General features: G+C 39.9%; 2 protein-coding genes across 9 annotated transcripts in view; both read left to right on the top strand.

Moving 5' to 3' along the window:
• Positions 1 to 15,020, top strand: part of pde4ba (phosphodiesterase 4B, cAMP-specific a) — a 118,702-nt gene extending 103,682 nt beyond the window's left edge. For 6 of the 8 annotated variants that reach the window (XM_077606726.1, XM_077606728.1, XM_077606727.1 and 3 more), the window contains 8 exons: positions 6,491 to 6,584; positions 8,309 to 8,592; positions 8,670 to 8,834; positions 9,645 to 9,744; positions 9,857 to 10,011; positions 10,105 to 10,227; positions 10,917 to 11,099; positions 11,387 to 15,020. In XM_077606726.1, coding sequence (XP_077462852.1) covers positions 6,491 to 6,584; positions 8,309 to 8,592; positions 8,670 to 8,834; positions 9,645 to 9,744; positions 9,857 to 10,011; positions 10,105 to 10,227; positions 10,917 to 11,099; positions 11,387 to 11,776 — 1,494 coding nt within the window. In that variant the 3' untranslated portion in view covers positions 11,777 to 15,020. Of the gene's footprint in view, positions 1 to 1,499; positions 1,706 to 5,399; positions 5,860 to 6,490; positions 6,585 to 8,308; positions 8,593 to 8,669; positions 8,835 to 9,644; positions 9,745 to 9,856; positions 10,012 to 10,104; positions 10,228 to 10,916; positions 11,100 to 11,386 lie in introns of those variants that run through there. The other 2 variants (XM_077606733.1, XM_077606734.1) reach the window with 2 other exon arrangements.
• Positions 15,021 to 24,024: 9,004 nt separating this feature from the next.
• The window catches only part of sgip1a (SH3GL interacting endocytic adaptor 1a), a 43,764-nt gene continuing 39,935 nt past the window's right edge, over positions 24,025 to 27,853 (top strand). Inside the window, exon 1 of the mRNA XM_077606794.1 lies at positions 24,025 to 24,430. Within this exon, the coding sequence (XP_077462920.1) occupies positions 24,421 to 24,430 (10 nt within the window). The 5' untranslated portion in view covers positions 24,025 to 24,420. The remainder of the gene's footprint in view (positions 24,431 to 27,853) is intronic.

The following is a 27,853-nucleotide window of genomic DNA, read 5'->3' as shown; positions in this document are numbered from 1 at the left end:
ACTAGATAGAACTGCGCAAAAGGAAATGTCCTACCATGATTAACCAATATTGATCCATGTTGATGGTACATCTTATTATAAGGCGAACTGTCGTCTTTTGAGAAAATGTAAGTCTATATGGTGCACTTTTCAGTGTGGAATATACGGGAAATAGTCACACCAATGTTCCGTGTTGACAATGATTGTGGTAAACGACTTGTTTTTTTTGTAACTACTTCCTGCGTAAATGATTCGTATACATTTTGGACCAATCAGTTAGTCCTCTTCACAAGAAAAATGATTGGCATATTAGGCTCACCTACCGTGTCATAGCTGGCCACAGTTACCATGGCAACCTGGCAAGGTATCACCTTATACCCAACGAAACTGTGCTTTTATCACACTGTAAAAGGTGTATTTGTATTTTCATACTTTTTTTGTCATATTATATATATATAGCTCTGACCACAAGTGTACGTTTTTGGGCAAAGTCATGAACAACAACACTTGGCCAATAGCAAATAGAAAGCAAGTGCGGTGTTGGAAGTTGAAACCACAATCATGGGGACATGTGCGTCGCAGTTACCTAGAGACAAGTTGAGCCTCTCACGGCTGTCGTTTTGTGAGCCTCGATCTTCTGAATGTGGTGACAATTCAAAGGCCCAACAAGTCATGTCCACTGAAGGCTGAATTGATCGTGCCCATTCTGTCATGTGCTTGCTCACTTGGGTCACCATATGTTTCATTTTCGTGGTTTAATTTTCCTTACACATTTTAGAATACTCCAATTTTCTCGGCACTGAGTTGGAAGGGGACACAGTGTCTCCACTGGCTGAGCAACCAGTGGAGGCTTACAAGCCAGACTTCTCCATAGTATATTATAACTACGCACATTTAAAGAACCTGAGATGAATGTGTCAATTCACGAGCAATTCGTTAGAGCTCGTTATTGTCAGACGAGCTAGACTGTTACAAAATTAAGATGTCAGTAGGAACCCGGATGCGTTCATCAAAAGAGCCAGATATGGCTCACGAGCCATACATTCGCGACCAGTTAGTAATCATCATGAAATTTGTTGACCTCCAGAGTCAAGTCCTGAAAGATGTCAAAAGTTAAAACGTTAGTTGCACTTCTTATGGTTTAATGTCAAAATGTTTCTTCCTTAAGACCTGCGTGAGTTGCACATAACTTTCTAAGAGAAAAGTACACCAGAATATTGACTCTTTCTGCCTAATTCTAGACTGTTACATTTTGTTCCAGAAAGTAGATAATAAAAATGTGTTTGAGATGTCTTGAGTAAATATAGTCACCACAGCCTTTTTTAAGGAAATGTGACTGAATTTAATAAGAATATATATTTTTAAGGAGAAGTCTCTCGTCATTAAGACGTTCTGTCCAATTCATCCACTGGATGTGCGGGCTGCATGGGGGTGAACAGCAAACAAGGCGGGACTGCCCTCATGAGGGAGTGTGTTTCGGGCTCTCGTGCACGCACACACATGCATAAGCACACGCCAAAAGAGGTGAAGCCTAGTCAGACCTCACAGCCCAAAGTGAGTCACTGTAGCTGTGGCGTTTCCCAGAGTCAGAAAGTCGAGTCGTCCTTTAATTCATGCTGGAGTCCGACTGAGCCACTTGAACCGGCTCCTCTACAGCAACAACATGGGTGCCTGCTACTTTGACAAGAAAGAGAGGAAATTGGGGAAGCTCAATGGTTGGAGAAAAGTGAGTCTTCTTAACATTTTTACCTCAACTATTTTGGGGGGGATTTCACAAATATGACTTATGTGGACTTTGAGTGCTCAACTTCTGCCACATGCTGTGGTTAGGTCTGAGTTTATTTAATGTGGAAGAGCCTTAAGTATACCCTGCAGTACTGAAATTGGTATTTTTGTAGCTCTGTTGCTCAACACATATAAATGCTTATATAGAATTTTATGTGGTTATTTTTTTCTTTGAAAGGGTGATGCTGCTTAAATATTCATTAACCCATGTGGAAAACTTCTAGTTTTACAGTATATGTCAATTTCGGACGTTGATAAACCAGGCATAGATCATTTACTTTTGACATATTTTCAGTTCCATTCACCACTGATGCCTGGTATTTCACTTTTCTGATCTTGACTAAAAGTCTTTGTGTTTTGTGAGTGCATGCACTGTAGATGTGATAAGAGAAAACACTCAAAAAATCATGTAATTACAACTTATTCTCACAATTTTACACCTGTAAAATGTTTAATATTAGTTGCTCATTTATAATTAAGTATTGCACTGTCTTGCTCAGTGCTGTATGCTTACAAAAATGAATTAAATATAGAGGACTATGTTGCATCTGATTGGAGTCTAAAAGACGCAATGGATAAAACATATAATTCATTGTTTAGACAATGTTTATTTATTTTTGTCCATGAGTGTTGAAACCTATATTCCCTATAGTCCCGTGACACTTAAACACAAGTTATGTCTCTTTTAACTTATTTTGCAGGGCTTTCATCATTTTTGCTTAGGTCAAAAGATAGGAAAAGGAAAAAAAAATGCATCAAAAGGGTTCCAAAAGAAAATGACATAGGCTGTATATTTAGTTATGCATAACAAAAAAAAAAGAAACAGGAAGAAAAGTTGAAGGCTCAAACATTGATTAGTGGACTAAATATGTCGGAAAGATGTGATTACTTTCCCACAGAGGTAGTGAAATTAAATAATTATTTCAAGGCACTTTTTACTGTAATTTCATCAAACTTCTTTGCTCATTTATAACTTTATAACTGCAAAATGGATGTCAATCACACTACTAGCCCACGTGTAAGGATGCAAAGTTAGGAAGAAGAGTAATTTTTGGAAGCAGTTTAACAGTGAGCGCCCACTAGTGGCTGTAATCCTAATTCTTGGTTTGTTTTCTCATGATGAGAAAGCATGAATGGATGGATGGGTGAGTGAATGAATGAATGGTGTCAGGGTGGGTGGGTGTTTGAATGGGCGTGTACGCGATGATGGATAAACGGGTATAATGAATAAGTAAGAGATAGACAAACAGACACAGTTACACTCAAGCGGGGGGAGACGCCACATCTGCCTCCCAGCTACCTGTGCGCCTAGCTGGCCTCTGCATTATTCTGTCCAATGGTATCATATGCATTATGCTGTCCAATGGTATCTGAATGGAGGAGCACAGTGTCTCCGTGATTGTTTTTTTCCATCCTCTTGCGTTTGCTGAAAGGTCAAATGCTCACTTCACCTTCTCGGCCTCTTTCGCAGCAGCTTTCTTAATCAATCCAACCCCCTGCCTGGAAGCAGAGGAAGAAAAAAGTGAATCAGAGAAAGAAAAGGTGATCTGCCTATAGAGAGAGTTCAAGAGAAAGGCTGTGGAAAATGGCCTAAAGAATAGCAAACTAAATAAGCAATTCATAAACTCCCATTAAATGCCAACTAAAAGAAAACGATCTAACAACCTCTGTGGGTAGTCAAATGCATAATAGAAAGTTTCCAGTCATACAAAAACATATGGGTGTAGTTTCATTCATTTTCTGTACCCTCACAATCGGTGAACCGGTGGCCAGCCAATCACAGGGCAAGAGCAGACGGACAACCATTCACACTCACACTCATGCCTAGGGGCAATTTAGAGTGTTCAACCAGCCTACAGTGCATGTTTTGGGGATGATTGATGAAACCGGAGTAGCCGGCAAAAACCCACGCAAGCCCGGGAAGAATACGCAAACTCCAGCAAGGAAGATTGAATCCTTGATCTCAAAACTGTGAGGCTGACCCGCTAACCACTAGCGCACCGGGCCACCTATGAGTGTACAGTGTGCTTTTAAACAGTCTTTAACTGACATTTTATTCTGAGACTGCACTTCTATCTGTGTGTTTCCCCATCTGGGAATTTCTTGAAGTCTGTGCATAAGCACAGCTCTCTGCCACACTGCAGAGCGACCTCATCCACTGTTATTTGTGGCTTTTCTATATATGCAGTGCAGTGTTATAGAAAGAGCTGCCAGACTTTCCCTCTTCATTTTGTCGACATTATCTTCTTGCATTTTATCTCTCTGCTGTTGGTTCTTTCACTCTGTGGGAGGTTAATCTGGAATCCTCTCTTGTAAACTTGATCGTTTGTGTACACACACACAATGCAGCATCTGCAACCTAGTTGATTCCCATGGCTTGTTACGTTCCAAAAATGAAGCTCTCTCACAGAAGGCTCTCCCTGCAATGCCTTGCTACCATTTTTGAGTCATTACAATGCATCAGAATTGTCTTGCGGCCATGTTGTAACCGTATAATTCAGTCAGGTGGCCCACGCCGGTGTCCGAATGAACAGAGAACGGTCCAAAGAGGCATACAGAGATTGCTCATTGTGTTGGCAAATGAAAGTGGAATTGGCGGATAGTGAGTGAGAGACAGAGGGGTGATGGGAGGTGCAAAAAAATGGAAGGGGAGCCTTTTCCGTCTGTATTCGGTTTGGTTGCAAGCAGAGCTGTGTGTGGCGGAGCCTCGTGACAGCTCAGCTGCGACAGCACGTCGCAGGCAAAGGAAACGGGAAAGCCTACCCTCTCTCCTCTCAGTAGAAAGCACCCGCACACTAGCTGTCTGATGCTGTTGCCATGGTGTTTGGATGTTCTCATAATTAGGACACACTGTGCAAACACACACGCGCAGGTGGATGTCAGCTAAGTTGAGAGAGAATGCAATTATCTTTCGTGTCTTTTTCACACTGAAGTCATGGACGGTTAAAAATAACCTTGAGCAGACACCATGACAGCGTCTAATATTCTACCATCTGGTTAATTACCAAGTTTATAGTAGGGGCTCATCACTGGCTGTATAAGACGATAAAATCCGGGGAAGTGGGGGGGGGGGGGGGGTCAGTGGGTGGAGACACTGACAATGCAAATCGTCATTCACGTTCCTTAAAATGTGATCCTTATTCATTGTTTTATTTTTGGGGGCGTAGACGAGATTTTTTCACAATCGCTCTCTCCATAACTGCGATTTATGAAGTGAAGGGTTAACGCTGGTACTTGCTGGGTTTTATTCATTCAATTTTTCCCTTGCAAAGAAAAGAAGTTATCTGAATCGAATCAAATATTCATGAATGAAAGCTTTAACTCATTACACGGAGAATAGTGCAAGATTTGACTCCAAATGACCCATTGAGTATTTAATTAAATCCATAAATGATGAACAGAATTACATGCCAGACAGCGCAATACACTTGCATAGGCAGTAGCAGCATCCCTCATTCCAACCCCTGACCCATCCTGCACTTGGTGTCCAATCATGTGTTCTGCATGAAATGTGTTGCTTGAGCTGGCTGACAGGGGAAAGACACGGCAGAGGGAGGTGGGGTGACGCAGAGTAGTTGGAGGGGGCTAGCACTACGGCAGCGAGTGCATCGAACCGAGAAAGAGGAACCCCCTCCTCCAGTCAGATGAACATCGCAGACTCACTCCCTCCTCCTGTCTTCGTCGCGATGCCCCTCGCTCCCTCTTCCCACGCCTCCTTGCTCGTTTCTTCTCCATTATTCATTAGTGCACTGTGAGTTCCTCCTCTTACAGGTCACAGCTGCTGCTTCAGCGATCTAGCAGCCCCCATTTTCCACTTGCATCCCACCATTCATGCCATGGAGACTCTGAACTGTCCTTTTTGTGCAACCGGGAGGGACAGTCGGGCACCATTAAGGTGCTCTCTTATTAGCAGCTAAAAAGGAAATACTTAACGACAGAAGAAGGATTTTTTTTGCAAGGGGGGATCTTTTAAGACTTCCTCCATATTTTTTTCCTTATTGGATTACAGTTCTGGCTTTGATTAGGAACACGAAAACAGGATCCAAAATGCCTGAAGCCAATTACCTGCTGTCGGTGTCTTGGGGCTACATTAAGGTGTGTGATCCTCAACTGCGTAACTTGTCGTGAACGTTTGCTGTGTTATGAGGCCTGATTATAAAATGTTGCACATATTTTGGGTGAAGTTTAATCATCCTGGCAGATTGATGTTTTGAAGATCAGGCTCCATCTTGAGCTCTCTGCAGCGCTATGTCTTTGACGTGTGTTGGTCCGTGCCGTTTGCGCGAAGGCATCAGCATGTCAACAGCTGCTACTGCAGTGCCCTGGATATCTGTGTACTCTCTCCTGCATACACATTTTCAATTGTAATTCATGTTCAAATAAGAACAGAAAGAAATGTCCAAAATGTCGTGACTTGAAGTGTAAATTCAGATTTCTTGTACACGGGAAAATGTGGCGTATGTAAAACTGAGCCAGTAAATGTTATCAAACTGTTGCATGAGATAATATATGAACGCATCCTTTTTTGGTAATAGTAATTATTTGCACTATGGTTGTTTTTGGTGTAAATAATGGAAATGGGGTTGTATTCCTTTTTGATTTAAGATATCTGGTTGAATAAAACGTCAGATTTTTCCAAATACCATATTTCAGGTCGCCATTTTCTCTTAGGTTTTCCCTGGAAACTGACAGCATTGTTTCTCCCCCTCCCCTTTCTGTCTTGCAGTTTAAGAGAATGTTGAATCGGGAGTTGACGCACCTATCTGAGATGAGTCGCTCTGGGAATCAGGTGTCTGAATTCATCTCCAACACTTTCTTAGGTAATTATTAGCTTAATACATACAATCAGAAATGTGAAGTGGTGTAATCAAGGTATACCAAAACAGTGGTTTGCAAACATATTAACATTTATTGAGACCCAAGAAGGCAAAATTAGATGATATTAGCTAATGGATAAGGTACATAAATGGAAGATTTCCATGATGCTAAACTGCATACGTTACTGTGGGTGTTTTCTCAGGGTTTTTTTTTATGTGGGGGCGTACCAAACACTGCGCCACTGAGCTTCATGCCGAGGTTTATTGCAGCATTCAAATGCTCACTGGTTTAAGGTGTGAAAATATAGCTTTTGAGTTAAAAAATAAATGAAAACAATCTTAAACCTAGTTAAGGAATTTATGAACTAAGATCATATTCAATTTTTGTTTAACAAATCATATTTGAGAATACGTGTACTGCGTGTCATATTTTTATTTTTAAATTTCATCATCCTATAAAATGTGTTAATTCTAACTGCAGACCATTTTTTTACTAAATGGATTCAGACTTCCCACGACCTTAGTGAGGATAAAGCGGTTCAGCAAATGAATGAATGAATAAATGAATGAATGAATGAAAAAGGATTCAGACTTGCTACGTAAAAAGTTCAGCGATATCTCATGGGAATGTCCTGGGCAAAAACAAGTCTACGCCATAGGGAGGTGCTTGAGTCTATTTATAGACGGTCTGCTACCGATCAATTGGGATCATGGTCCAGTTAGGTCATGGTATATCCCTCACTGTAGGATCACTGAGGGTTGAGAATGAAGCGAGGGAGGGAGGGAAATGACTGCAGTGAAGGGGAAAAACAGAGGATCCCCTTTTTTTCTGGCAGTTCCTATACTGGGTGAGTCATAACGAGGTTCCTGCTTTTTTTGTAGCAGAGACGCCTCGTCTGGCCTCTCCTCAACTTCTTCCCATCTTTAGACTATAAGGCGCACTCACAAAAAAGAAAAATGTATTGGATTTTTTTCATATAGTAAAAGCCACACTGCTCGTAGACGTCCAAAATAACATCAGCATATAAAAATCCACGTACTATAAGCTTCCCTGGAAAAAAAAGTTCAAAGCGAGGGAAAAACAATCATGATTTATAGTCCAAAAATTACTGTATGAAAATGACCTGCTGAAGAAAATCCTTCATATTCCAAGAGATTTTTTTAACTTTCCATAAATGTGATTATTCATGAAATGTGTCAGGGGCGGCTCGTTTGTCCCTCCTGGCTTGCCGTTAGGGTAGAGCAGCTGCAAGTGATCCTTGATTACTTCCTGATGTGTGTATTTAAGCACCACGGAAGCAGGGGTCCAGTTCTCCCTGCTCCGGTTTTGTTTCGTTTTGGGACGTACAAGTCCTTGTTATTTTGTAAAGCTTTTGAGTCATTAAAGTTACTGTCATGAGCTCAGTTCGTCTCGCCTCCTCCTGCTTCCCCGCTACTGGGTCCAAATCCCTCCGATCGCGCCACGACGTCTCGGCGCGATCGTAACAAAATGGTTAATGAGGAAACACATGGTGATTTATGGAGGGGGTCTTGTTCATTTAAAGAGGGAGATAAATGAACACCTGGGGAAATGTCTGCAGACTAAAATGTTCCATTTGGTTCTCAGGTAGCATGTCTAAGAAAACAAAGGCTACTATATAAGCTTCAATGTCCCCTTTTTATACTTCTACACACACACACTTCTGTTTTTAATCTTAGGTAAAGCATAATTTTTTGGCTTTTCGCAGACAAACAGAATGAGGTGGAGATGCCCTCACCGACATCCAAGACAAGGGAGAAGAAAAAGCAACACAAGCAGCAGCTGATGACGCAAATCAGCGGTGTCAAAAAGATTTCCCATGGATCCTCGCTGTCAAGCAGTAGCATCTCGCGTTTTGGTGTCAAGACGGATAAAGAGGAGATGCTGTCCAAGGAGCTGGAGGACCTGAACAAATGGGGTCTGAACATTTTCACAGTTTCCGAGTACTCCAACAGCCGACCTCTTACCTGCATCATGTACGCCATCTTTCAGGTAGGAAGCGGAACACATGCTGCTTCAGTGATTCTTAGGGATCTATAATACAGATATTATACTCTTGTCTTTCTAAGGAGCGAGATCTATTAAAGACATTTAAGATCCCAGTGGATACATTTGTGGCCTACATGATGACACTGGAAGATCACTACCATTCAGATGTGGCCTACCACAACAGCCTCCATGCAGCTGACGTGGCCCAGTCCACGCACATCCTCCTCTCTACGCCAGCCCTCGATGTGAGTTACAACACAAAATAGGATTGAGTAGCTAACAAACTGATGCTTTTTTTAGCATAGTATGCTGCTGCATCAGTTGTTGTTTTTTGGTGGGCACTAAAGCAAAGGAAATTATCCCACCAAGCAAAGGCCTCTGCTACATCTTCAAAATTTACCATATATGATTACAATGTGGAAATGTTTGTAGATTTCAGGGAATCATTCATTCGTTAAAAAACAATGTTTTTTTTCCGTAGCAGATTCATCTTTGCCGTTAAGAAACTAAAGCCTTCTAAAATTGGTGGTGAATGATTTTAATTCAATTTTTTTCAGAGAAAAAATCTTTTAATGGTTTAGTTAGGTTAGGTTAGAACTTTATTTCATCCCGTATTCCGGAAATTTCTTGGTTGCAGTAGCAAGACAGACACAAGAAACACAAGACATTGTAGACCTAGGAAAAAAAAAAAAAAAAAAGGTTTGTACCTATTTAAATTGTTGGATTTGCTTTCGGTTCCACAAGGTATGTTGTATATTTCAAGTACAGACAGTACTGGTAGCAAACAAACAAAGGCAGGCGCCACAAAAACTACAACTAATAACAATGAATTCTATCCATGTCTGTTTTTTTTTTCGCCATCCTACTCACAAACCATAAAAGAGACAGTCGTTTGCATGATCCGCTATCAGTTCTTCCTTTGTCATAGTTCTATTTTTCAAAAGTGATATAATTTAGTTACTATTTATGTACCATGAGACTGATGTTTCCCTCTACAGTTGTTTTTCGTTCTGCCATACTTCTGTTTTTAAGTTTTCCCTTTACCTTTTTTGCAGGCTGTCTTCACTGACCTTGAAATTCTCGCTGCTATCTTCGCCGCTGCCATCCACGACGTTGACCACCCAGGGGTGTCAAATCAATTTCTTATTAATACAAGTAAGTCTTGTAAATTAATTTGTATTATGAAGTGTGTGATTAAGTGGCTTTGAAAGTGTTTCAGCAGTTACGGTGAGTGAGACTCTTTTTTTATTTTTCTACCTGTATCTAGATTCTGAGTTGGCTCTAATGTACAATGACGAGTCAGTGCTGGAGAATCATCATTTGGCCGTGGGATTCAAACTCCTACAGGAAGACGGCTGCGACATCTTCCAAAACCTCACAAAGAAGCAACGACAGTCATTACGCAAGATGGTTATTGACATGGTACGACACCTTGATTTTTTTTTTGTCTGGATTGATGGGACTTTCTGAACATTAGCATGATACGAGGAAACATTTCTTTTTTTTGTAACTCAGGTTTTAGCCACTGACATGTCCAAACACATGAGTCTGTTGGCTGACTTGAAAACAATGGTGGAAACTAAGAAGGTGACGAGCTCTGGTGTGCTGCTATTGGACAATTACACAGACAGAATACAGGTAAGGACTGAATATCCTGTAAGTCTTCGACCTCTCATTGAACAAACTACCAGTGCCAACAATCAAAATTGAATTTTGAGAGACTTATGTGCGTAGTTGATTTTGCTTTTTTCCATCCATGTTTGAAATTAATATTAACCCCTTGGCTGCCCAATGCTGGGAGGACTTATGCTTCCAAAAAATTGCATTATGCTTATAATATATGAAGGTTATAGTACTTATTTCTTTTGCATAATTTTCTGATGTTGTGGAGACACATCCAAATATACTAATATTAGCTCTCAGAGATCATTCATATATTTATCATGAATATTTTTTCTTGAAAAGTGAAAACTTTTTGGAGTTTAAAAGCCCAAAAAAGTCCAGTAAAATGTTCACCCGCACTCGTCTTTTATTTACATTTGAACAGCTGTTTTGCGGGGGGTGATTATTTATTCAAGCTGGCGAGAGATGGCAACAGCCAACATTATTTTTCCTTTCTACAGGGTGTAGGGAGCATGTCGCTAACTTCTAAACATTTTTGGCATCTGCTGCATTTTTTGCTATTTAAGCCTGTCGTGAGACTGTTTAAATGCTTTAGGCTGTCAAAGGTTTAATAATAAAATAACCTGACTCCTAACTGGTGTGAGTGAGACAGTATAGTATGTATTTTAGTTGTCATACTGATTTTTTTATGTATTGTTGTCTAGGTGCTGCGGAACATGGTGCATTGCGCTGACTTGAGCAACCCCACAAAGTCCCTTGAGTTGTATCGTCAGTGGACTGATCGCATAATGGAGGAATTCTTCCACCAAGGAGACCGGGAGAGGGAACGAGGGATGGAGATCAGTCCGATGTGTGATAAGCACACAGCCTCAGTGGAAAAGAGCCAGGTGAAATATTCCCGACAGATGCTAGTCCCTACGTACGCTCTCACAAAGCCAAAGCTGGTAGTGTAGCGATTAAAAAGAAGGTAGAAGTTGTAACAACCTTGTAACAAGTTGAGGAATCAACTGACATTCTCGGACCTTACGTTCCAGCCTCATATTTACACATTTTGAAACCTTGTTAACTGCTTGTCACTCTTTTCTTTGGCCAGTGAAGTGATTGTTGTTGACTTCCATTTGAGCAGACTTTTAAAAGAAATAGGCAAGCCTAACATCAATTTCTTCTCTTCCAGGTGGGTTTCATTGACTACATCGTCCACCCTCTGTGGGAAACTTGGGCCGATCTTGTCCACCCTGATGCACAGGATATTCTGGACACTCTGGAAGATAACAGGAACTGGTACCAGAGCATGATCCCCCAGAGCCCTTCCCCGCCCTTCTATGAACAGGGTACTCATGGAACAGGCCAGGGAGGCGGAGAGAAATTTCAATTTGAGCTGACCCTGGAGGAGGAGGACCTGGATGGAATAGAGAAGGATGGCGAAGAGGAGGAAGAAGACGAGGAGGACAGCCTAGGAGATTCTCGTTCTCCTCCTCTGGACTATCACGACGAGGCCGACATGATGCAGCCCACGTCGACAATAGAGATCGTGACGCACGAGGCCTCACCGACGGACACATAGGGCTTCCGTCAGCAGGCTCGAGGGCTGATTTGCAAGAATTCTGGAAATAGAGGGGAGATCCTCATGCAGCTGTGCTTTGTAACAGGTCCACAGAAGCGAAGGCTTAGTTTTTGCCCACGCGGGGCCGTCTTGCACTTGGGTGTTGGAAGCCAGTCACGGACAGAAGTTTTCGAAGAGGCGTCTTCAGAGTTCTCAGGAAAAATTATTGCAAACGTTTTAGTCAGGAGAGAATAGGGGTGGAAGGTTAAGGATGTTAAAGCCGGTTTGGGAAATGTTTCTTTTCTGGACTGGCACGCAATGAACATTGACACTACTGAGAGAATTTTTTTAACTTGAGATTTTTTTTACAGACAGACAGTATATACGTAGAAGTAGCATAGATTAAGATCTACTGATGGAGACACATTTGTATAGCAAAGGAAAGAATTTACTTTTTCCTGTACCATTTGTCAAAGAACTTTTGTGTGCCTTTTTTACTAATGTCTTTATATATTTTTTTTATTTATTGAACACTCTAGTACAGTATGTCTGTGATATGTTTTTTTTTTCTTATATAAGGGAGCAAAATCATTTTGGTATGTTAAGAAAACAGTCTTCCTTGTATTGGGCAATAGAGAAATATAATGTTGACAAACGAGCCTTAGATAAATCCGTCTAATAGGGAAACATTAAAGCGCACACGTTGTCTGAATTATTTCTAAGCCTGAGCACAACAGTGTTTTATGGATTTTAAACACAGCTATATTTGTGGTTCGTGTTTTATGATGTCATTGTTACATTCACATTGAATGGGATAAACCCAAACATATTTTACTACATCTTCATACTTCTCTGTGGGTTTCTGAAGTAAGAAAACATTGTGGGCTTCCTAACTTGTTAGACCAAAACTAGATTTTCCATGCAAAATATATCTATTCTATGTTAATTAACTTTTTCTTTCTGCATTTCTTTTACATTTGTCTAAACAAGAGAGCAATTCAAACAAAATAAACCAGTCTGATCACTCGATAAAAAATATAAGACAATAATTTATCCAATTAGCATTCATTTGACTCAATTTAAAAAACGGCATGGTCACATTTCCCTAACTTACAGGAGTGCATATTGCATATATATTACGATTACCCAAAGTTTACGCAACAAAATCAACTGCATTCTTTTCACAGTTGCCTTTGATTACACCTCTTTAATGGGTCAATCAAAGATGGTGTCCCACAGGGATGAAATGCATATCAGCAACAATTCTATTTCGAAATGGCAGGTATGCTGCAATCTTAATAATTCTTAGTTGGAATTTCTCCTGATCCCAGACTTGTCTGATGCAATGCCCTCCTGCCCCTATGCAATCAGGCACTGCAGACCCCATGATTTGCGGTGCCCGCCCAACTCCCTGTGTGAAGGCGCTCTCAGCGCCTCATCAGTGCTACGCTCCATATACTTGACAAAACCCTCTTGGCTCAGCCTAACACAAAACAATTAGGCCAGTTATTTCCTTCTTGCGATTAAAATCCCTCAAATCCTGCTTCCTCCATATGACGTCATCCAAAAAGAAAACAAAATAGCCTAACAGGATTTTAGGGCACTTTCACTATTACCAATTGACACATGAAATTGATGCTTGCGAATATTCGGTGCTCGATTGTCACAGCAAACTGGAAAACCCTTTTTTTAAATGATATTTTTAGAAAATTGGTTTTAAAAAAAGGCTTGGTCGACCTTACATTTCCTCTGACTTCCACAACAACGTTTATTAGTTTGTGACATTAATGATTACACTTTTATTTGGATGCCTATTTGTTTACTGATATAATAAAATGGTACTTTGTCAATTTTTACTCCAGAACAGATAACTGGCAATCGTGTGTGTTGTATGCTCGTCCGCTATGGTATGGAAGGTTTTGTATATAGTATCTGGGGTTGTGTGTGTGTGTGTGTGTTGTTTAGAGACGTGGACTTTGCCGTTGGCCTTATACTTCTCTCCATCACGCCTCACCTTTGTCTATAACCGTTTGTCACTAGAAGCTCAAATTGATCTTTCAGCTATTTATATCAGTGTATATTTATTCTATACATTTAGCATGTAAATAAGAAATACTGGTTCAGTGTAAAATTTCAATTTTCTAATTTATATGCACTTGCATTACCTGGAAGTGGTGGTGTTTAATGTGTAGAAGACTCTGGATTAGAGTCTTGTTTAGTTTTATATATTGTTATATTAATATATTTACACACGACACAATCTAATATTGTGTAATAATAGTGCACATCATTTTGAGTGCCCAGCAGAGCAGGAGCTAAAGATGTTGTCAAATGAGAACCTTGTTTAACTACTACCATGTTACCAAAGTATTTTAAACGTCATGCTCCATTCTACTATTAAAATTAAAAAAAATAAGCTTAAAAAAACGCAGAAACCAAACATTAACATTGAAGCTTTAACCACAAACCAGTGTGATTGTGGAGGATTTTTTAGAATACTTAGGAAAACATCTTTTAATTGATTCCTAGTTTGATTTTGAACAACTTTTTGCCAATTGAATTAAACTTGGACCGTCATTTCGAAGATGCAAGTTTGTCATCTGACAACAGTTTGGTTACTGAGCAGACATGTTAAATTGCATAGGCTTGGAAATAAGATACTGTAAATGCATAGCTAAGCAGCACAGACACTTGATCATTGGTTCATATCAAAATATACAAATTGCTTATTTTATCACTGTCGCTTGTGAAACATCCAAGCTTCTGATTCACATGTAAGCAGCAAAGGCTAATTAGTAAGATACAAGTATGACAAACACAAGACCACAAGTAATGTCCTTTTACACTTAATGCACATCATGTAAAAGTAGCTATCTCAGCAACAGTATTGGCGGCATGCGACAATACACTCGGCATTAACTTGATCTGCGTTAACAGCAAAATGGTCTTATGTAACTGTGCTACTGTTTAAACTGTTCCTGACCAAACTTGTTAGCAGTTTTAAAAAATGTGTTGAGTATTAACATTGTTTCTGTTCATGCTTTTTGGTCCTAGTTGTCCAAATGGTTAGCCGGATTTAGCACTATCTGCATGAGAGGTGATTTTTGATATTGTCCATGATACATTTAGGTCCGCCGTTTGTTGCAGGCGGGTTAATAAATGTTTCACACAATGTATGGAATTATGTTGTATATTGTGTTGAAATAATAAATCAGAAATACTTTTTCCAAGAAGCAATTAAAAGGAAAGCATGACTATAATTTAATCTGATTCTTGTTTTTTTTTCTTCTCTTGTGATCATCGAAGTTTCTAGGGTTTTGAACCTGAACCTTGTGAAGTATAAAACTATGTCATAGTGCAACAACAGATGACACATGAGGTTGGCATGTTTGTCCATCCATCAGACCAAATATTTACAAAGTCAGAGGCCACCAGAGTTCTAAAGGGTCCTGGCTCACAAGCTCTGGTCTAGTTTATCCCAGTGGCTTTTAATGGGGTTGAGGTCAAGGCTCAACAAGTTCTTTCATCGCAGACTCATTGAAGCAGACCTTCAACGGAAAGAGGCCTTCTTCTCAAACATGTTGACAAATGTAGGAAGCAACAACACAAGTAAATCCAAACATCTCATTCTCTCTGAACCGCTTTATCCTCATTACAGTCGCGGGGGTGCTGGAGCCCATCCCAGCTGACTCCGGGCCAGAGGCGGGGGACACCCTGAATCAGCCAATCGCAGTGCACAAGGAGACAGACAACCATGCACACTCATACACCTACCCTTTAGAGCACATGTGTCAAAGTTGCGGCCCGGGGGCCAAATCTGGCCCGCCGCATCATTTTGTGCGGCCCGAGAAAGTACATCATGAGTGCCGACTTTCTGTTTTAGGATCAAATTAAAATGAAGAGTATAGGTGTATATTAAATTTACTGATTTTCCCCCTTTTAAATCAATAGTTGTAATTTTTTAATCATTTTTTTCTGTGTTTTAGTTCAATAATCATTTTGTAAAATCTAAAATAAACATTGTTTTAGATCTATAAAAAACTGAATATTCAGGGGTTTTAATACAGTTCTTTTAATCCATTTAAAAAAAAATCTAAATATTATATCTAAAATGGTCCGGCCCACATAAAATTGAGTTGATGTTAATGTGGCCTGCAAACCAACCCAAGTCTGGGCGGAAACCAGAGTACCCAGAGAAAACCCACATGGGCCCGGGGAGAACATGCAAACTACACACAGGTGGACATGACCTGGATTTGAACCCAGGACCCCAGAGCTGCGAGGCTGATGCGCTAACCACTCGCCCTACCAGACTGCCTAAATTCAAACAATATATGTATCATTAATATATTTTTTCGTATTTTGGTTTTATGACTCCATCTCTTTTGAGATGATAACATAGTGTAGGATTACGTTTTGAAGTGTCAGCCACATTTAACCTCTATGGCTGTCTGTCATTTCTGCTCATGTGGAATTACTACATGACATAGATGTGTGTGTCTGTGTGTTTATGATACATAAATAAAGGACAAAGGAAAAAAAACCTCTGTCACTGTTTAAAAAAGAAGTGATACCAACTGGCCCAAAAATAATAGTCTAGCTCAGTGGAGCTCTAGACAACTTGGTGTCATAATTTGTATTGGATTTTTCACGAATACTTACGAATGAGTGTTTACTTGTAAGCATGTGATTACTAGTCCCATTTTTTAACACTCCCACACGACATGCTCTTACAGTTCATTTGCTTCAAGGGCACTTCCCCATCTCACTTGCTGCCTTTGCGCCATCTTTGTTGTATGTGCAAATTGCAAAATTACGTGATTGGCGATTCATCAACGTCACACATGAACGGCCGTGGTGACGTAGCAAAGTTGAAGCGTTGACGAATCGAGTAATTGGTTCCACCCCTAAAGAAAATCATATTTGACATTACCAAACCTTTGAATTAACAGTTTGGTATTCAACCGTGTCCCTATGTGAGTGGTGTTCCAGCATAGGGTAAGCGTGGCCCCGATAGGCAAAGTTCAGCCCCTGTGTGGCCATTGCCAGAATTTGGTCTGCCTCGCCAGCAGTCGGTGGAATTTGTTTCCAGTGAGGGTTGCCCTGTGTCAACAGTTCTGTTTTTTATGGAATGAATTTCTAGTCGAGTCTCTGGTTTGCTGGCCTCAGTATTGCATCTTTTTGAATATAGTGGGTCTCCAGAGAAAAGAAGCATGGAAAGGCATTCTTTGTGCACCTTTAGGTTGCTTTAACCTTTATTAACTTATTTATGACCTATTTATTTATGTCTAAAATGTATTTTCCTGTGTCTGTATTCTCACCCTCTTGCTACTGTGACAATGAAATTTCCCGAATACGGTATGAATAAAGTTATCTAATCTAATCTAATCTAGTGAAGCAAACAAACCAGTCCTGTGATGGATGTGGCTATTTATATCCTTTTCAACAATTATGTTGGTGTGAATTATGTTGCTGAGAGTGCAGAGCAACATCATAGATGGAATAGATATACTTAGTTAGTAATGTGAATTTTGCCAGAGCAGCAATATATTTATAGTTTAGCAATAATTAACTGTACTGGTCAAATGAAAGTGAAATCCCAAACAAAAGACAAGTAATAGGTTTGATTCAAACAGGGCCACTCTCACACCTTGACGGTGACTACCAAATCCTCGATGTCAGGTTGCCATAGCAACTGAGCCCATGCTGAATACCCAGACACCCAGACAAAAAAAAACATCATCATTTGCTTGCCAGCAAAATTTTTAGAGCATTAAGGAATGTTTTACACATCCACTGTATAAAACATTTTTGTTTAATTTGCATTGTCTCCCTGTGCCGGCATACGACTGACCGACGACCAGTCCAGTGTGTAGTCTGGCTTTTACCCAACATCAGCTGCGATAGGCTCCAGCACCCCATGACCCTGACAAGGATAAGCGGTATTGAAAATGAATGAACGAGTGAATTCCTGTGTATCTATTCCAAAAAAAACATACATGATAGGTTAATAGTACAAGCATCTGAATTGGCTCCAACTGTGTTTGTGACGGGGGTCAACTGTGGATTCAGATTCTCTAAGGTTGAGTAATTAGGCTTAATAAATAATTACTACTATGTGATTGAGAAATTATTCATTTGTTTGCTCAATTATGCTGGTTGTGTTTTGTAATGCTATGCCTCGGGATGGTTGATAAGGTTATCAGATGCCACACTATGGACAACCAATTGGAGATGTTCCATACAGCTATTACACAGTTTGTGGGTGGTCTATCACATTCATCACTCAACACATGTGGTGCACATAAAGAGTTGTCTTTTCAGAACAAAACTTAAATAAGGAAATTAGGAGAGCGGGTAAAGGTGAACGCGTCTGCCCTGACTCAATATTTGCCGCTGGATACATGATACATTCATGGGAGATGTGGAAAGTGAATATTGATCCTTTCAGGCACCTACTGATGCCATTTTTTTTCAAATGTTGCACTCTCCTAATTATATGCAATGTTTGGCTTTTATCAAACGGGGCACTGCCCATGAAGACTGATGGAATGTCCAAGGCTGTCAAGATGAGTTCAATTGCACGCCGAACTTTCAAAATAGATGCCAACTTTGTTGTGAGCTCGGCCCAACAGAAATGGACCATGCGATTCAAATTGACGGCCTGAGAGATTGAACACAGATGGAAAGTCGCAGTGGGCCTGACCTGAAATCATCTTTATTTTCATTGACACATAGAGGCTGATATCGCCCCCCTCCCCTGGACGAAATGATTGGGCCCGATCTTTCCACCACCTCCTCCTTTGTGCTCTGTTTCTGGTTCATTTCTCCCCGAGGACGTCTCCATGGCAACGGCCATGTCCCCATCATCAGTCATCTGATGTCAGAGACAATCGGTCAGGAGTTGATACGAAGGCCACTGCTTTACATCATGAATCCATAGCAAAAACTTGGTGTGCCGAGTGCAAATGGAATAAAAGGTAACGGTATAGTGTTAGATGTACGGTTGTACAGCTTTGCCAAATTCAGACGACAATCGCACATTTAATTGAGGCCTCAAAAGTAGCAGCAATCCTTTCTCCAACAACATGCATGCACATCTTTGTGTATGTATGTATGTATATATGTGCTTATATATATGTATGTGTATGTATGTATATATGTGCTTATATATATGTATGTGTGTATGAATGTATATATGTGCTTACATATGTATGTATATGTGTGTATGTGCAAGTATGTGTATATGTGTATATATATATATATATATATATATATATATATATATATATATATATATATATATATATATATATATATATATCAGCAACACGCTTATTTATTTATATATTTATTCATGTATTTATTTATTTATTTATTTATTAACTTACTTATTACCTATCTATTTATGTCTAAAATCCCTTTCCTATTTCTGCATCCTCACCCTCTTGCTACTGTGACAATGAAATTTCCCGAATACGGGATGAATAAAGTTATCCAATCCAATCCAGTCCAAACCAATTTCAGATGCCCCTGAAGTACCAAAAGTAGTAATCCCGGAAAATCTAAAAAAAACCTTATCTAAAGCTATTAACCCATTGATGTGCAATTGATGATTAAAGGAAGGATAACTCAATTGCTCTTGTAGACTGTCAAAGGGAAGCCACCATTGTCCTTTGTCTTTCTGTTTCTCCTGCAGTTACAAACATGGCTGTGTGACATTTTTTTTTTTTAAATTATTGTTTAAAGCCAAACGAATACGTACGTTTTTCTCTTCCTGACGTGCCTTTGCTTGCACTGTCTGAACCTATGGTACGTATGCAGGCATCCTCTAAAGCCCTAGCAAGTGTCGCAAGATCCTAAAAATCCACATGCCTATTTTAAGATGCTTCATGAATTATGGGTGAAGAATTAAATGCGTCACTGGGAGGCCCGGCCAGGCCTCTTTTGGCACTTAATATCATGAACACTCACACATAACCTATATTAGCAGCACTCGTGGGTGTTGTAAGTCGAGGAAAAATCTGGAAGATTTCTGACGGTATATATGTCATAATATAAAAACTTACTTTAACAAATCCCTCTGAGCTCACCTGGCTCCATTCTGTCATCTCAGCAAGGTTATTTCAGCACTGCGTCCGTGTAATGCGTTCATTGGAGAGGCACAACAAGGATCCATTTGCAAAGGCAAAGGTTGGTTGTACCTTATTTAGAACCACAATGGGTTAATTAAATTTCATTTCATCTTATATTATTCCATATTTTTAGCCATATAATTAAAGAAGATTAAATAAGCGCATCACATTAAGGCGCATTATGTATATATATATATATAAATTACAAGTACATATATATACATATATTAAGCGCCTTAAAGTGATACGCTTATTTAATTTTCTTTATATATATATATATATATATATATATATATATATATATATATATATATATATATATATATATATATATGTATATATATATATATATATATATAATTTTCTGAACCACTGTATCCACATTAAGGTTGCGGGGGGTGCTGGAGCCTATCCCAGCTGACTTTGGGCACAAGGAAGGGGACACTCTGAATTGGTGGCCAGCCAATCGCAGGGCACAAGGAGACGGACAACCATACACACTCACACCCATACCTAGGGACAATTTAGAGTGTCCAATCTTGCAGGTTTTTGGAATGTGGGAGGAAACCGGAGTACCCGGGAAAAACCCACGCAGACCCAGGGGAGAACATGCAAACTCCACACAGGTGGACCGACCCGGATTTGAACCCGGGTCTCCCACAGTGAGGCCGACGAGCTAACCACTCGCTACACCGGGCCGCCCTCAGACGAGATTGGCCATTTTCTGGATAGCTCATTAGTTTCTCAACATAATCAAATGATTAGTGAGTTGGTGTCTTTTGTTGTGTCTTATGTCCCTTGGGCAGGGCAGTAAGTGGGGTAATGAGAGAATAGTGGGACTGGTTGCCAGCACTAACAGACAGTGCCTCGAGAGTGGCTGGTTGGCACGTAGGCACTGGAAATGGCATTCTGCCATCCCCATGTCTTATCACCCAACATGTCTTTCCCTGCTACTGAGTAGAGTTTTGTTTTGGTTTGACTGCACTCACAGTAGTCTAATCGGTGGGTGCAGCCAAATCATCACCCTTATCAGCGGTCAGTGGGCGTCGGCAAGCAGGTTGGTGGATTGCATGGATGTGCAGGAAATGGCACATGCCCTTGAAACGGAAGACGTGACATACCCACACAAGGACTTGGGAGTTATAGTTCATTGGGGACACCCTGACTTCATATGACACAATAAAGCAGGGGTGTCAAACTCAGGTTGGTTCGCGGGCCACATTAATACCAAGTAGATCTCATGTGGGTTGACCAGTTTATTTTTGGCCCAAAAAGTGAATATACTTGCCGCCATTGACGGTGCTAGACGTCAAATCTACCTTGTCAATAGCAAGCAATGAGTTAATTTTGCATCACTTTTTTACACTTCAATTTTAGGGTACTCATAGATCATTTCTGGTAGATTTTGGATCATTTTTAGGATGCTTCTTGTTTGTTTGTCAGTTCCTGCTGATTTTGTGACTTTCCAGGTTCATTCCAGTTGCTTTTGGAGCATTTCAGGGTCCCTTGTAACTCATTGGCTGCCTTTGAAGGCACTGTTCTGACAGCAGAGGGCGAATCAACGAATGTAATTGCGGATAGGAAATTGAGTAAAGTGCAGTAGCGGACGTGCATGAACACAACACACAAATATCTGGTGTTGTGGTTTTAAGTATTTAATTATGTACATACAGTATGAATGAGGTACAAAGTGCCTGTCAGGCAGAACAACCCTAGCGGCCCCCCTGCAGACCCCCAATTCCGGCCCGTGCGCCGCAAGTTGGACAACATACAGTCAAGCAAAAGTAACCCCCACCTCTTTTGAAAATGGTGGTCTGCAAACAAATATTTCAACATGGCTAAGAGATAAGTGATGACCTAGCCAAGCATGCCTCTGAACCAAAACCCTATTATGTATGTTTGAAATCACCAAATGGTAAATGGCTATAGTACAGAGGGTCTTTAACATCCATCTTTATTTTTTCTTGATGACTTTGAAGAGGATCTCAGTGTTAACCTGGAATGCTCTAGTAACCGTTTTTTTGTCCACAGTGTTAACTAAGCACAGTAATATAATTGTGGCCAGGAAAAATATTGTACACAAAAAAATCTCATTTTAGAGTGCACTCACTGAATCCTTGTGTTTAAAAGTGAATATTGTAAAGATTGTTAAGGGAACATAATGTTATAGGGATTGTACTTTTAAAAAAATCCCATTTAATGTCAAATAAAAGTAGAGATCTTAACACATTGTTGTGTGTGTGTGAGGCTGAAATCGTGAAATGCCACCCATTATTGCCTTCTAGCAGTTTGGCGATTTTGCTGCAAAAGAAAGTTCTTCAGTGCCACCAAGAGGTGAAAGGAAGGAATAATTGAATTGAATGACTTTATTGTCCTTATATACAAGTATACTATAATGAGATTTAAAGCTTCACTCTGAATTGCACAAATAAATAATTAACAAATGAGTGGTCAACATAATAATAGTAGTAATAATAATAATAAAAATAATAATACAAAAATAGGTCACAGGATTGATGGATTCTCATTTTTATCATACAGTGTATTTAAAGGGATACTTTGCAAATAAGAACTTTTACTTACACGGTGTATTTGAGTATCGCTTCCCCCTGCTTTCTGAGTTGCGTCAAGCAATGTTAACAAATACCACAAGATGGCGCCATAACCATTCGTTTGCCTGGTCGGTTACATTTTCGGTGTTAACATATTCTAGTACGTGTCCGATGTTGACTTGGTGGAAATACTATAGTAGTAGAGTATCTTATAATAACCTGGCCGTTTTTATGAAGAGAGAGTAGTTTTTAAAAGGCTCTCTGCATTTTAAAGGGAAATTGATTGTCGCTGTTGAGTTAAAGTAAGTCATAGATGGCGGTAGAGAAGCTCTTTTGGACAAAAGCAAATATAGATATTCAGCGGTGTTGGAGGGATTTATTGACGTACATGAAAAAATATTTATGCAAATATAACATGGAAATAAAACAATGCAAGATAAACTGTAGTGGAGGATTTTACTCACATTACTTCTAGGCATGTACCCATGCAAACATACATGTACGCCTACAACATTTTATGAAAACATATACGTTGTTTTTTATGGGGTTGATTTAATTTAACAAATTTTTAAAAAAGCAATTTAGAATACAAGCAATACAAATCCACCAATTTACGGGAAATCGTACAAAAAATTGTATTATTTATTTATTGATGAAATAAATAAAAACCTATATGCCTATTTATTTAACAAATATTCCCAAATGATAATCAATCAACAAATTACATTTTCGTACGTTATATTAAAAAACCTGAAAGATATAGCAAGGTAAACCAATTTTTTTTTAAATTTAGCACTTGAGAATGGCTGCAATTGCCAAAGCTGGACGTCCGAATTATTTTGTGACAAGGAGAGGAGAAAACGTTAAATAAGCACATTAAATATGGAGCTTCAATTGTCCTTTCTTTGCTTTTTAATTTTGGCACAGATTTAGTAAATATTTAGATTTCAATTGTGCCTTGAAGCTAGAAATAAAATGATATAGTAGTACTATCCTTCCTGATATGCGCTCTCTAGAATGATGATAGGACGCTAAAATTGACGTCTAAACGCGAGTTACCATGAAGGGACACAAATCAATCTCTATGCTATAGCGTCGGAGCCGGAAAACAGAGACAATATGAGAATTACGTGGGAGTTAAACGAGAAATTGAGTCATGGAATTAATAACATTGATAATCTCGGGGAATCAGACGCACTGAGGCAACTCAACACACACCAGCGCAATATTATCCCCCTGCGCACGCGCACACGCTCGGAATGAGGGCGGCTACTGAGTTCCCAATAGCAGTTTATTCTCTGCCTGTGAGCAAATAATTGACATTCTCTACAGGGCAGCCACGCACTGACATAATAAAGTAGGCTCGAGTTCATCGTCAAATGGTTCAAACGTGTATTTATTGCGAGTCTACTTTCTGCATTCGCCTATTTCCTTTCATGTTTTCATTTATTTATTTATTTTGGTCAATCGTCATTTGTGAAGGAGGCGCGGCGAGTCAGGCTCCGGGCCATGTGACTCCCTATTGGCCTTGCAGGGATTGGTTAAAGGGTGTATGACGTCATCAAGCTGCCCCCTCCTCGCTAAACAGGCATGTACACACACAATACATCGCCTCGCCTCCCTCCCTTTCTATCTTTCGCTCGGTTTCTCTGGTCCTTATTTTGCTGTTCCCCTCTTCGTGCATCATCCTCTCCAGCCGCAGGAGCAGCAGAGGCCGGCGCCACCGACATTGCGGCAGCATCCACGGATTAAAGTCCGATCGCCCCCCCTACACCATCACCTCTCTGTTTTCGGCTAGTTGACAGGCGACTGCTGGGGGTGTTAGCCAGGGCGTTAGCCACACAAGCTCACCACCGCGCTGTCGTCCATCACTTCCGACGAAGCTCTGCCGTAACGGGGGGGTTTGTTCTTCTCTTTCCCCGCATCTCCAGCTTTCACTTGAGGCTCCTTGGAGGCAGAGGAATGCAAATCTGCAATCATGATGGAAGGTATGTTGAAATATGTGATTAAAAACACGCTGCGCTCGCTCCCCGTGTGATTCGGGGTAATCCCCTTTATGTCCTTGTCCAACACTATTTCATGTGCGGCAAGTGTAGGTTCAAATGTCATCGGCTGTCATGCTATTTTCAGTGCATAAATTCCAATGGCTTAAATAGTATTTCCAGGGAAAGGGCAGAGGCAAAATGGTAACACTAAAACCGTAGATACCTTTTGTTTGGTTAACACAGGGTTAGTGTCTTCCACATATTTGGACATTGCATGTTAGGTCCTCTAGGCCAGTGGTCCCCAACCAAAAAATATTAACCTTTTCAATCTCACCCTCCTACTGGAAATGAGTGAGGAAAAAGGTTGGGGACCGCTGCTCTAGGGCACAATATTTACATTGAGAGAAGCTTGCAGGATTTAAAACTAAAGTCTCATATATGAATTCATTCATTTTCTGAACCGCTTATCCTCAAGGGTCGCGGGGGGTGCTGGAGCCTATCCCAGGTGACTTTGGGCACCAAGCTGGGGACACCCTGAGGAGGCGGAAGAGCATTCATGCTCACACTCATACCTAGGGGCAATTTTAGTGTTCAACCACCCTACCATGTATGTTTTTGGAATCTGTGGAGAAACTGGAGTACCTGGAGAAAACCCACGCAGGCCTAGGAAGAACATGCAAACGCCACACTGGTGGACCGACTTGGGTTTAAACCCAGATCCCCCACTGTGAGGCCGGGGCGCCCCTAAAACAACATAATTAAAAAAATAATTTAATGAAATTAAAAATGAATAACATCAGGGTTACTCATACAGGAAATAATACATGCACTTTGTAAAGGATTATTTGGAGGCATTGTGCAGGAGGGTTTATGTGCCCAGCTGGCTCGCTTGTTTAACTCTTGATAAGCTAAGTGACTATTTTTGGTAACTAAAAAAACACATTGTGGGTCATGTAAGCCACAATATTTACATTTTGTAGTGGCTTAAACATGATGTCCACCTAAGTGAACGCCAGGTTCTAAATATAATTAATTATCTTTTTATTTTCAATCGTTATTGCTCAATATTTCTATATATCACAATCACAAATATGAACACCAGATCTCAATTATAATTGTATACTTTTTTTATTCATCCTTATTGTATTGTTTAATATACATATATACTGTTTTTAATCATGAACAAAACTTATTTTAATTTAATTTGATTTTAATCAATTTAACTTGACACTTACATTACATATGTTATGGCATCTGATAATGCAAATTGTATTTTTTCCCATCTACATTGTATTTAACTAATTTCCTGCCATTGACAGCAATAAATGTCCAATTCATTTTAACTGGTTAGACTATCTGTAAATGCTCATGTTTCAGACGGTTCGAGAAGTCTATCCAATGGGAGGACATGCAGCAATTATTCAATGACACCCCTCCCAGTCAAAATGGATTATAGACGTCTAGCACCCTTATTGGCAGCCAATGGGTTAAACTAGTGCCTTATAAAGGATTACTGCAAATTCTGCCAGATTTTACAGTCTTTTGTCTTGTATTGGGCCATAGCTGGCATTTTAGTGAAGACAACACAAAACAAAAGATAAGATTTATGACTCCTGGATGACATCATTAGGTGGAAGGCCGCAGCTGGTTTACAAAAACCTACACACATAATCTGTGCTTTTTAATTGTTCCTTCTGTTATATTTCAAATGAGTAGACATATTTAATGTTAATGTGAATGGCTGTCGACTTGTCAAGTTAGGGGGTTGGATGTTATAGCTTGTTTTGGTTTCAATTTTTGACAAGCCTACTGTTTAATTGAAATGTGGCTGTTGTTTTAAAAAAATAAAAAATCCTTATTAGTCCTGCATCTTCACATCATGTTGGTGTTTGCACTACACGGTAAGCGCTTTTAGAAAATAATTCATTTCATCGTCTTTTTAATTTTTCAATATCGTTTTTCTTGTACGTGTAACTGATTTTATTCATTTTTAATTTCATTAATTTATTTTGTAGTGATGTTGTTTTAGGGGCGGCCCAGCGGCTGAGTGGTTAGCGCGTCAGCCTCACAGTGGGGATCTGGGTTTAAATCCAGCTCGGTCCACCTGTGTGGAGTTTGCATGTTCTCTCCGGGCCTGTGTGGGTTTTCTCTGGGTACTCCGGTTTCCTCCCACATTCCAAAAACATGCATGGTAGGCTGATTGGACATTCTAAATTGCCCCTAGGTATGAGTGTGAGCGTGAATGGTTGTTTTTCTCCTTGTGCCCTGCGATTGGCTGGCCACCAGTTCAGGGTGTCCCCCGCCTCTAGCCCGAAGTCAGCGGGGATAGGCTCCAGCACCCCCCACGACCCTAGTGAGGATAAAGCGGTTCACAAAATTAGATGAGATTATGTTGTTTTAATTGAATGTAAACATTACAGAACCAGGCATATAGTAATTACAAATGACATTCATCTCAATTACCTGGTCTTGAAACTAATATTTCACATGATGGGGAACCTATAACTTCAGAATTAAAAAGGGCATTTCTTACATGGTCAAAAGGAGGTTGTGGCCCAATGTAGGATGTTATCTATGTATTAATAATTGTACTCATCTTTGTATACTTATTAACACTCACTGCATACAAGAAGATTTGAAATTGCCTGCATTGTGGCATCACTTTGTTATTTTATGCAAGTATCTGCCCACTCTGTTGCTGCAATATGCCCACTCATTTCAGGAGTGCCAACTAATGATCAACAAGGCACACTGCTTTATACATGTAAAATGTCTGCAAAATTATTTATAGTTCCCGCACCATTTCAGAATTCACTTCAGTCCGGTTTTGTAAAAACTGACCTTGTATACAGTGCACAATGTTCACATTTCCCGCTGATCTTCTGACAGAGCATCTGGCCACCCAAACTCGGCTAAGTCAGACAAATACATAAATATGAATGCACCATATTGTGGTTCACAAAAGTACTTAATTCTGTATCTAACTGAAGAAGTAAAAATCTATTTGTTTTATACTCGTTTTTTTTTCTTTAATACCTTATCAAAGTAAGTCAGATCAGGACTCGGTATCAGCACCAAAAGCAGATGACTCGAATTTAGATCAAAAAATATGCGACCAGGACATCCCTATTGTCGCCTATGCCCAATCAGAGAAAAGTCCCATATTTAAATGTATGCAATTAGCTTGTTATTAGGTCATGCAAATATGTCTTCTTGCATATGTGCAAAAAAGACCAACTAAATAAAATTGCTTGAAAAAGTCAATTTTAAAAATATCTTGCTAACAAGATGGGACCAAAAAGTCACCTTTTCAAATATGATAGGATGAGTGAACGCATTGTAAAAAAAAAAAAAGGACCAGGACTTCTACATTTTAACATTTTTCTGTTGAGCTGCAGTCATGAGCCACACTTAAATAAAATGAGA

Source organism: Stigmatopora argus, chromosome 8, assembly GCF_051989625.1.
Source record: "Stigmatopora argus isolate UIUO_Sarg chromosome 8, RoL_Sarg_1.0, whole genome shotgun sequence".
In the NCBI taxonomy this organism is placed as follows: Eukaryota; Metazoa; Chordata; class Actinopteri; order Syngnathiformes; family Syngnathidae; genus Stigmatopora; species Stigmatopora argus.
This window is presented reverse-complemented; position numbering and strand designations above follow the sequence as displayed.